A 10,946-nucleotide genomic window follows, 5' to 3' on the forward strand; every position below is an offset into this window, starting at 1 on the left:
TTCATATCAACTTATTTAAAAACGACTAGAGTTAAATTATTTTTTGAATTAATTTTAATTTTAAATTTTTTTATGAAATAGTATAATTTTACAAGTTAATATATTAAAGTTTGTTTGGTATTATGTTTTAATTATATTTTTAAAAATTATTTTTTTAAATACAAATATTTAAAAAAAAATAAATAATCTTCACTGTAGTTTTTAATTATCAATCCTCGTCCTCAAGGCAAGTCTTGTACCTGTGACTTTGACTACGTGACTACTGTTACTTCAGTTACTAGTTACTACCACTTAACTAGGAAGTCTTCATTATTCAACAAAGTTGTTGGGAAATGACTTTGATTAGAACTTGAAATTGCCTGAAACACACGCAATGATTTAAATTAAAACAAAATCATACAACGGCTAATTAAAAGCCCTCCACGAGCCCTAACATTTTTATTACATCACTTCCTGTAATCTCGCATAAGAAACCAAACACGCAAATAAACAAATAAATAAACAAAACCAAACAACAAATAGCTGACGCGGTTTTATCTCCTTCACCACCACTTGCTTTTTTAGCTGTCTTCCTTTCTCTCTCTAAAGAAGCTCCAGTTTCTCTCTCTAAAAAGAGATACAACCTTTATCTCTAAAACCCTACCAAACACTCAAAACCCTTGCAACCCATTTCAGATCTACAATACATTTTATCCCTGTGCTATGCGATTTCGAGAGAGATTAAGAAGTTGAAGTGTTAAGGATAGAAATGTCTACCTCCGACCCGAAAGCCCGACCCATACCGGGGAAAAGACCACCGGCTCCGGAATCTGCTGCAATGCCGCCGTCTTCGTGGGCTAAAAAAACTGGTTTCAGGCCCAAATTTTCTGGCGAGACCAATGGAAGTGATTCTGGACAGATTTCACTCCCTCCGAGGCCAAAAGAGCAACGGGATGCCCAGCCGGATCTTGAAGCGGGTCGGGTCAAGGCAACACCACCACAGCCACTACCGGTGCCGCCACTGCCTGCAGTGAATGGGGCTGACACGGCGGTGGCTTTCCCTGCAGAGAATAAGGATCAGACGGTGGTGAAGAGGAGGAGGGACTCTGATGGTGGCAGCGGGGGAGCAAAGAAGGATGGTTCCGGTCACGGGGCAAATGGGGCGGGTACTAATGGGCCACCGTCGGGACCGAGAAGAGCAGCGGCGAGGAACGAGGAAGTGATTGACGTGGAGGATGGTGGCTTTGCTGGAGGGAGACACACACACATGAAGTATGAGCTAAGAGACACTCCCGGTCTTGGTGAGTGTTTTTTCCCCCGACTGATAGGTTTACTTACTGACTTTAGTTGCTTCGTAATTGGTAACAATTATGTTTGAGGGAAGTGGAAGTAGTGTGCTTTTGTTCTTTTTTAATTGGTAATTTGAACCGGGTTTTATTTGGTATTATAGTTTGTATGATTCCTTTTGGATTTTTTGCTAGGTTGAATTAAGTTTTCGTAGGTTGTTAGGTTTTGCGAGAAAAACAAAATGTTTTCAATTCATTTTTAGCAATGTTTTTAAATTGGGTTGTGCTGATTTTGAGCATGGAGGTTTGACTTTGTTAGGAATTGCAAGTAAACAAAATATTGTATTGGCTTGCTGGTAGTCTGAAATTATTGGGTGATTCTTTGAACAGATATATGATGCATGGGACTTGTTTATTTATTGGTGACGGTTAGATACCGTGGGGCAATAAAAAATGTTACCTTTTCTGTTGATTTTAGTTGTTATTTTAAAGCATTCATGATTTGTTTTTTGGTACAGTGCTTCAGGTTCTTTTTGTTTACTGGATATGATGGAAGAACTCTTTTTGTTGTTGGATTTGTTGGAAATTTAGAAGAGTTTTGTTTTTTGGTTTGATATTTGAAGTTTTTGTTGTTTATTGATTCAAAGTATAGATTGTAATGGTTAACTTGTGTTTTTTAATCGGTTTTTGTTGTTAGTTTTATTGGCTTATGGTTTTGTGTAATGTTTCAGTTCCCATTGGTCTATATGGGTTCCAGCATTACCTTTCAATGTTAGGTTCATTGATTCTCATTCCACTTGTCATAGTTCCTGCAATGGGTGGCACTTATGTGAGTAGTAGTGAATTATTTATTTAGCCTTGTTATGATTCTCATAGTCTGGTAGAAAATATATTGTGACTAGCTTTATCTGATTTGATCTAGTTGGTGTAGGAGGATACTTCAACGGTGGTGTCAACAGTGCTCTTTGTTTCAGGAGTCACCACGCTCTTGCATACATCATTTGGGTCAAGGTTGCCTCTGATACAAGGCCCATCATTTGTTTACCTTGCCCCAGCACTGGCAATAATCAATTCCCCAGAGTTTCAAGGACTAAATGGAAATGTATGTTCCTCTGTTCATTTTATGTTTACTTGAGATATACAGGTTAGTGGTTGTCTTTTTTGTGTTTGTCACCAGGCAACTGGGATAAAAAGTGAGCTTGCTGTGTTGTGCTTTTATACCCAAACACATGCCTCTTCTACATTAGGCTGTTGTTACGAATTTCGTCTTTTAATTCATTTGAATAATTAGGACACTTTGATGTGGAAAGCAGCCCTTTTGCCTTTTACCATTCCATGCATTACATTTACTTTTGTTTTATCTTCCATCATTCTCAGAAATGGTTTTAGTTATTTAGAGTATTCATCAGCTTGCGATTTTGAAAAAAAAGCAGTAGAATGCAGATGACTGGTGCTTTATCAAATCAGTTTTCCAACTAGCCTCCAACACTCTATGTTAGCTACATTAAACAGTAATCTGATAATATGAATTTACTTGGTGGAATCATACACTAGAATCTAGATATCATATAGGAACCGTTGCATGGCAGAGAGTTCTATGGCATATATATAGATACATACATACATATATACATACTTACACATGTATGTATGTATCTATCTATCTATATATATATATATATAGGAAGATAAATGTTGTTCTGAGATTTAAGTTCCATATGGTTGTAAACAAAGAAATAACAGATTAACTGCATAATTTTATTGTAATTTTGGCTACTGAGAAATTCATGTTCCTAACAAGATTTGTAAAAAAATATTCCTTTGCAGAATTTCAAGCATATAATGAAGGAGCTACAAGGAGCTATCATTATAGCTTCAGCTTTTCAAACAATACTTGGATATAGTGGACTGATGTCAGTTCTTTTGAGGTACATTTTCAGCATCTTTATTATTTTGCACTTTTTAACTTGGTCACTCCACCTTCACATCTTTGTATTCTGTCTAGAGAGCTACTCTAGGTTGAGTGGATTGAATTACATTGTTTCAATAATTGTATCATAATAATTGCTTAAATATAAAGTGGAGTCAATTTGTTGTTGGCAATTGATGTAGGACAGATAAACCATTGGGAAACATTGGCTGTCATTTAGAGTTTCATTAAGTATACTCTTCTTTTACATCCTGTTACCTTGTGAGTAAAATAGAAATTCATTCTTTATCTATGCATCAATTTTCAATTTTTTTTCTAAAGGGACAAATTCTTGCAATACTACCCTAAATTTTTTTACAGTTTCAATATTGCCCGTCCATTAACTTTTCTTAATGTCTGTTATGGAAACCAAAAATATGGGTGTTCAAGTCATGTGAATCCTCTTCTTTCCAACAAGCTAATAGTATACGCATTAATTTGCAACGAAATGCAATATAGTTTTATCCAAGCTTTTAAATTGAAAACTTCCAAATAAGTCTCTAACCAACACACCTTTATGCCACTTTTGTCAGTATCACTTCCTTGCTCCAATCCCACATCGGATAGGATTGAGGGCATGTGAGCACCCGAGTTGTGCACTACTGATAACTTGAAGTTTAAGCTTTTGGACTTTGTGAGGATAAGGCCCAATCCATTGTGTTATGTCGGGTCAATGACTACTTGGGGTGTTACCACCTTATTAGCCGCCCCAATTAAATTATTTATTTCAGTTTGTTCAAATCATATTTTGAATTTTGTTTTGTTTAGGTTTGAGATTTTTTTTTTTCTTATAGGAAAACATGATATGTGATGATATGTATTTTCCAAGAATGAGATAGTTCATTTTGCATGTTAAGAATGTATCCAACTCAGGCTTTTGCAGAAGATGCACATTAACTCAACCTCTGTTTGTCTCTGTTTAATTTTCAGGTTAATCAATCCAGTGGTTGTTGCCCCAACTATTGCTGCCGTTGGACTTTCTTTTTATAGTTATGGTTTTCCACGAGTTGGTACCTGTCTTGAGATTGGTGTGGTGCAGATATTGCTGGTTATTATGTTTTCTCTTGTAAGTTTGGTGAAGTTAAATTTTGCCTTGAATTATTATTCAGTTTCAATTTCTTTTAATTTAATTAAAAGAACCTTCATAAGATATCTGTTTTCAGTTGTGTGCCAAAACAACTAAAATAATGTTTTCTGTACTTTCTGCAGTACCTGCGTAAGATATCTGTTTTTGGTCATCGCATATTTCTAATTTATGCGGTAAGTTTTCTGCTGTATTAGCTTTCCATCAATATGTTTAGTTGCTGCTGCCTTGCCCTTCCTCACTTTTCCCATCATTCTGTTATTGTTGATTTTCCTTTGTATATCATGTAAGGTTTGTTAGAGCTTACCCAAATTACAAAATTTCTGGCATGAGACCATGTGCAAACTCATCAGCCACTACGATGAGGTCCTCTTCCACAAGCAGCAATAGACTTCTCAGTCTAAAACACTCACTTCTTGGCCCAATCCAACAGCACTGACAAAATAGAAGAAACAAAATGGGCGTTGGATAAGTTCAAACCAATGCTAAGCTTTAATATTGTTGACACAATATTTCAGTGCTCAAACCACACTGGCCTTCTGGTCTTGGTCTGAGTATTGGTGGTGGGGCTGAGGTGCACATGAGGGAGGGTATTGAGTTGAACATTGCACCCTGCTGTCGCAACTGAAACTATTTGACCATTACACTGTTAAAAATTATGTGCAGTTTGTGAGATAATGAGGTTATCACTTTTTCAATCCCAGGTTCCATTGGGTCTAGCAATCACATGGGCGGCTGCTTTCCTTCTTACTGAAGCAGGAGTCTATAGTTACAAAGGTTGTGATGCAAACGTTCCAGCATCAAACATTATATCTGACCACTGCAGAAAGCATGTTTCCAGGATAAAGCACTGTCGAGTTGATACTTCCCATGCACTGAAATCTTCCCCATGGTTTAGGTTTCCTTATCCATTACAATGGGGTACTCCTGTTTTTGAGTGGAAAATGGCTCTTGTTATGTGCGCGGTGTCCATCATCTCATCTGTAGATTCGGTTAGTTTCCCTTCAATGGTCATGATTGACACCTCTCTTGGAGATTAAGATTTTCTAACAATCTAATTTCCTATACGCCATTCATTTTTTTGTTTTACTTTAAGTTGAAGTCATTCATGTATTGATCATTATTATAAAAGATCCTTGATTTTCTGCACGCATAAAACCCAAATGTTTTAGTTTAAATAAATAAATGAAATATAATTGTAGGATTTTGCCCTAATTTACTGGGGAAAAAAGGGAAAAGAGGGAGTAAAATTCTGAATACACTGGTTGAATTGGTGAAATGTCTGAAGCTTGCTTGAGAAGCTAATACCAAGCATGCTATACATTCACTTGGATCGTTTTCCAAGCGTCAATCCAACTAAAGAGGTCGTGGTTGTCTAAATTAGGATCATAAGATATCTCATTTTAAAGTTGTGGAAATCGCTAAAAGTAATTTAGTAGGTGTCTAAATAGTACTTTGTGAATATTGCTAAACTTCATATCAATAGATATTAATGACAATGACCCTAACAACTTCGGCAACAATGACCCTAACAACTTCGGCTAATAGAGTGTCTTCTTTATTATTTATATATTTTGACCAATACTGGCCAATAGAGAGTTAACCCATAGTTGATTCATTTATATTTAGTTCTCGTAAAGATTCATGTCTAAATATATGTTAGCTAATATCTGTTAAAACAGCAGTTGGATTTTATAAAGAAAAGTTGCATTTATTACAATTGCAAATTTCTACTTCCAAGAAGTATTGTGGGGTGTGCGTGTTTCTGAATTTATCCATTCATAAGTGATTTTTTTCTTGAAGTTCTCTGGGAGAGTGCTTGTGTCCAGAAAAACATAAAATATATATGTTGTGCTTATGGAAGTATAGAGACATTGACATGTGGTCTCATGATTATAAAGTAAAACCATATATCCCTTTGGAAGTAATGCCTACATACATGAAAAAAAATAAGCATTTATTGTTGCATAAAGCTGCTAATATGATCTATTAAGAATTAAATGACTATATTCCTTATTTGGAAGTAATGCCCACATACATGAAAAAAAATAAGCATTTATTGTTACATAAAGCTGCTAATATGATCTATTAAGAATTAAATGACTATATTCCTTATTTGGAAGTAATGCCCACATACATGAAAAAAAATAAGCATTTATTGTTGCATAAAGCTGCTAATATGATCTATTAAGAATTAAATGACTATATTCCTTATTTGGATTTGGGTTTGAACCAGGTTGGCTCATATCATGCATCGTCATTGTTGGCGGCCTCTAGGCCTCCAACCCCAGGGGTTGTTAGTCGGGGGATTGGTCTTGAAGGCCTTTGTAGTGTCTTGGCTGGTCTATGGGGTACTGGAACTGGTTCTACTACTATAACTGAGAATGTGCACACTATTGCTGTGACTAAAATGGGGAGCCGCAGAGCAGTTGAATTAGGTGCCTGTGCTTTGATCCTCTTATCCCTTATAGGTAAGTCTTAAAGCTTACAGTTCACAGCTTCATTAATCAAAGCATGCGTTAGTTCAGATTTTTCCTGTAACTATTGCAATGTTTTCTTCATAACATGTTCATTGTATGTTTTGTATGGATTGTTTGATTAACTATGATGGTGGGCTTTTTTGGTGTGTCCAGGATGTTTTGCGGAACATTCAGCTCAAAATGTGTATTTGAGTGGTTTGTGGTTAAGTCTGTCATTCTGCAATTCTTACACGTGTTGTTTTAACATGCCGCAATCTTTGGCCTGCATTTACCTTGTAATGAAACCAAAAGGTCATTTAGTTCATCACCATGTCCTCTGTGATTGCAGTAGCTGTTAAAGTTGTGCCAGATAATTGTTGCAATCTTGAGAAACTTCTTAAAAGAAATAAAAGGAAGAAGACAAATTGCTTGCACCGCATGCATGTAATAGAGTGCCCATGGCAAGCTATGTGGCACATTTTGCTTTAGCTAAAAGGTTTTTGTTTTATTTATTTATTTATTGAATAGTAACAGCATTAGAATTTAGAAGCTTATGGCACTTGATCCAGTTCAGAGGCTCACAGTTTCTTTTCTAATCTTCTTATTGTTGTTCTGTACTAGTACTTGTATATCAGAACTTTGCTATTCAAACAGGTAAAGCATTTGTACTGGTGGTACTTATAGATCATAACTTTGCTATTCGAACAGGTAAAGTTGGAGGATTTATTGCCTCAATTCCTGAAGTCATGGTTGCTGCTCTCCTTTGCTTCATGTGGGCAATGCTTGCAGCATTGGGATTATCAAACCTGCGTTATAGTGAGGCAGGAAGCTCCCGGAATATAATCATAGTTGGTTTATCATTGTTTTTCTCCCTTTCAGTACCATCATACTTTCAGCAATATGGCATCTCTCCAAATACAAACTTGTCTGTCCCAAGTTATTTACAGCCATACATTGTGGCCACACATGGACCATTCCGCAGCAAATATGGAGGGGTATGCATCTTGTTAACTTCTATTCTTTTTTAATTTTTTTGGTTTGCATGTTAAAATCATCTAGACAATTTCCTAGCAAATGCTGTGCCTTTGTTCTCTATTAAAATTTTGGCGTGTTATTGGTTGGTAGCAAAATCACAAAACTAAAACTTAGAAACATAAATTAGAATTACTTACTGTGTTTCTGGCCAATTAAAATGTGTTGAAGCATTATTGCATCTATCCTCGAATTATTCATCATGATGGTGTCTAGGGTGGCCAGTACCTTCAGAGATCAAGGTTGTTCGGATAGATGCTTATACTATTATCTACATGATATCTCAAAGATCCATTATTCTATGTAATTGTTATCTTTTAATTAGTACATTTCCATTTAGCACTTCCTTTCATCTCAAAACCACAAATTGTTGGGCTCACCAACCCATTCTGAAAGCAAGCCTGAGATCCCGACTTCCCATGTTTCAACTCCTGTTTTATTGAAAGTCTCTGGTGACACTTGTGCTTCAAACCTGATCTTTCCTACGAGACCATGTCTCTCATATAAGTAAATTACCTTTGTGATATCATCGCAGATTCTCTTGACAGGTCTGTTAATCATGTTTTTTTTGTCCTTGCAGTTGAACTATTTTTTGAACACAGTACTATCCTTAAATATGGTGATCGCGTTCCTTGTTGCTGTTATCCTGGACAACACTGTGCCTGGCAGTCAACAAGAGCGCGGAGTCTATGTATGGTCCGAAACCGAGGCAGCAAGAAGGGAGCCTGCCATTACGAAAGACTATGAATTGCCCTTCAGAGTTGGCCGGATTTTCAGATGGGTAAAATGGGTTGGACTGTGAGACACAAGGCTTCATAGCTGGTACGTTGGCCACTGTCCCATTGTCAAAAGCTCATCAGTGGCAGCCCTCCAGATGGGATGATTGATAGAGCTGCCTTGTGATTCTAAATGAAAGTCCCTCTAGGCTCAAATCGGTAAATAGCAGGCAACAAACTGATTTTTCTTACACGGCTGAGCCTTCATGGGTCTTATAGAGATGAGTTATTTGTGTACATTTGAGGATCCAGACGGATCTCCTTGTGTTGTAACTTGAAATTATCAAGGATGTATCTAGTTTTGAATCATTGCCATTGAAATTTGTCTTAGAGGGACTTCTTATGTTTGAGAAAACATTGATAATCCACCCACATTATGTATATTTTATCCAATTATATTTCAATCACCTTCTTCCCCGAGTGCTGGATTTGAGATTATATACATCATATTTTTTTTTTCCTGCCTCTGAGGTTTAGTTTCACAGCTGCGTTGTCAAGACTGCGAAAGCTTTGCATAATCTGTGTCGACGTTTCTGAAAAATTAGTGACTGGTTCAATTATTGGTCTTTTTCTGGCCTTTTCTTGTTTGTATAATTTTCCTTCGAACATTTAATTTCTATGAGATTTTGTAGCGAATTAAATTTTATTCTTTGAATACTTTTGATATTAATTTACAAATACTCCAAAAACTGAAGGTTATTACTGTAGCTATATGCATCTTGGGTTACAGCAAAAAGATTATTTTACTCCTTTCCTTTTGATTTCTGACTTCTGAGGCTTAACATGAGGGTTGGATTGTAGTTTTCATGTGTGTTATAATGATATTACTATTTTATCCTCTACTCTTATTTTTGAAGTTTTGTTTGAGGATGCATGTCTTTTCACTTTTTGGCATGGTTAAATGCAATTTAACCTTCCAACCAAAAATTTATTTATTGTAACTTTTATTTTTTTGATTTTTTTTAAAGTTATTTTTCAATGCAATTTAACTTTCCAACTAAAAATTTTTATTTGCCCTCTAATTTTTTTTTTCGCTTTTAATTTTTTTTAGATCTTTTTATGTAATTAATTTTTTTTTCAAGTATTATCTTTTAACATTTGATTTGTTGGGAATTATAATTCATACAATTTTATCATTTTATATTAATTTTTTTTTATTTATATAAAAAACATATTAAAATATATATATATATATATATATATATATATATATTAAATTACAACCTGCAATGAAACGTGGGTTAAATGGTTAGATAATATCTACAACTTGTGCCTACCTCTCTACAATATTCATTAACACGTACAATGGACTAAATTTTGTCTAATGTTTCAATTTTCCTTTTCTGAGCAATTTTTTTAATTTAAAAGGCGATGAAACCAAAATCATTTGCCAAACTTGAAATAAAAAATGGTCCTCGCACGACTTGTTCTGAATGTTCTTGCAACTGACCATCGCATCTGGGTTTGATCTTGAAATTTAACTGGGATTTATAAGTATACATGTATAGCTATCAACAAAGCTGGAATAGCTCAGTTGGCTAGAGCGTGTGGCTGTTAACCACAAGGTCGGAGGTTCAAGCCCTCCTTCTAGCGCTGTGGATATTGTTTTCACTTTTTTTTTTTATATATATTTTCTTCGTACTAAAAAGAAGATCAGAAATCACACTTACAATAGCACGAACAAAGGGCCTTTTTTCCTAGCAAAGTTTTGCTACAGCATGGTGTTTATATTTACAATGAAATTCAGCTAGATCTGTAGATCTATAAATGAGGTTTGGAGTACTCTACTTTCTGTTTCTAGATACGTTTTAAAATATTAAATTAAAGTCTGGTGTTTAGTGCTGGCTATAATTATAGCCCACCCGATCACATTTCAAGGACCACCTCTCTGCTGTTCCCTTCACTAGTGATTAGGGTTGTTACGATCAGTTTGACATTGAGGAATATTTTTCCTGAAAATTCCATTGCTAACTGCAAGTCCTCTCTCGTTATTAGTACATTTGACAACATCTGTGCTCGCATGATTCCTTTCTATAAAAATCTTGAGAAAATGATAGGCATTATGTAATATTCATAGCCTTGATTTATTCCATTTTTTAAATTTAAGCTTATCATATTAGAATCTTTTGAATTTAAATTTATTTTTCTCTTCTATTTAAATAGAATTCTGAGCTATTAAAAAACTAGAAAAAACTTATGTTGATTTTCTATTAAATGAAAGGATTTAATAAACTCAAATATGTCCTTAGGACCTGAGAAACTTCAAATATGCTTAAAAATTATCTTTTGTTTTTTTTGTATTAGATTTTTGTAGTCATTTTCTTTTAATTCAATAAAATTGTTATTGTTATTAACCTGAAT

At 35.1% G+C, this 10,946-nt stretch overlaps 1 protein-coding gene and 1 non-coding gene across 2 annotated transcripts; both read left to right on the forward strand.

Moving 5' to 3' along the window:
* Positions 1-463: 463 nt before the first annotated feature.
* Positions 464-9,005, forward strand: LOC118045513 (nucleobase-ascorbate transporter 12). The gene is made up of 10 exons (XM_035054172.2): positions 464-1,280; positions 1,997-2,094; positions 2,197-2,367; positions 3,093-3,193; positions 4,165-4,300; positions 4,444-4,494; positions 5,023-5,310; positions 6,555-6,789; positions 7,486-7,772; positions 8,390-9,005. The coding sequence occupies exons 1-10, from the start codon at positions 749-751 to the stop codon at positions 8,609-8,611; spliced, it is 2,121 nt and encodes a 706-aa protein (XP_034910063.1). The 5' UTR covers positions 464-748; the 3' UTR covers positions 8,612-9,005.
* Positions 9,006-10,104: 1,099 nt separating this feature from the next.
* On the forward strand, positions 10,105-10,178 carry TRNAN-GUU (transfer RNA asparagine (anticodon GUU)). Its single transcript has one exon. It is a non-coding gene; the product is annotated as a tRNA-Asn (tRNA).
* Positions 10,179-10,946: the final 768 nt, after the last annotated feature.

Source organism: Populus alba, chromosome 9 (genome assembly GCF_005239225.2).
Source record: "Populus alba chromosome 9, ASM523922v2, whole genome shotgun sequence".
Classification (NCBI taxonomy): domain Eukaryota; kingdom Viridiplantae; phylum Streptophyta; class Magnoliopsida; order Malpighiales; family Salicaceae; genus Populus; species Populus alba.

Coding starts and splice junctions, on each gene's coding strand:
- LOC118045513 (XM_035054172.2), top strand. CDS start 749: ATGTCTACCTCCGACCCGAAAGCCCGACCCATACCGGGGAAAAGACCA. Junction 1,281..1,996: donor AAGAGACACTCCCGGTCTTG/GTGAGTGTTTTT, acceptor GTAATGTTTCAG/TTCCCATTGGTCTATATGGG. Junction 5,311..6,554: donor TCATCTCATCTGTAGATTCG/GTTAGTTTCCCT, acceptor GGTTTGAACCAG/GTTGGCTCATATCATGCATC.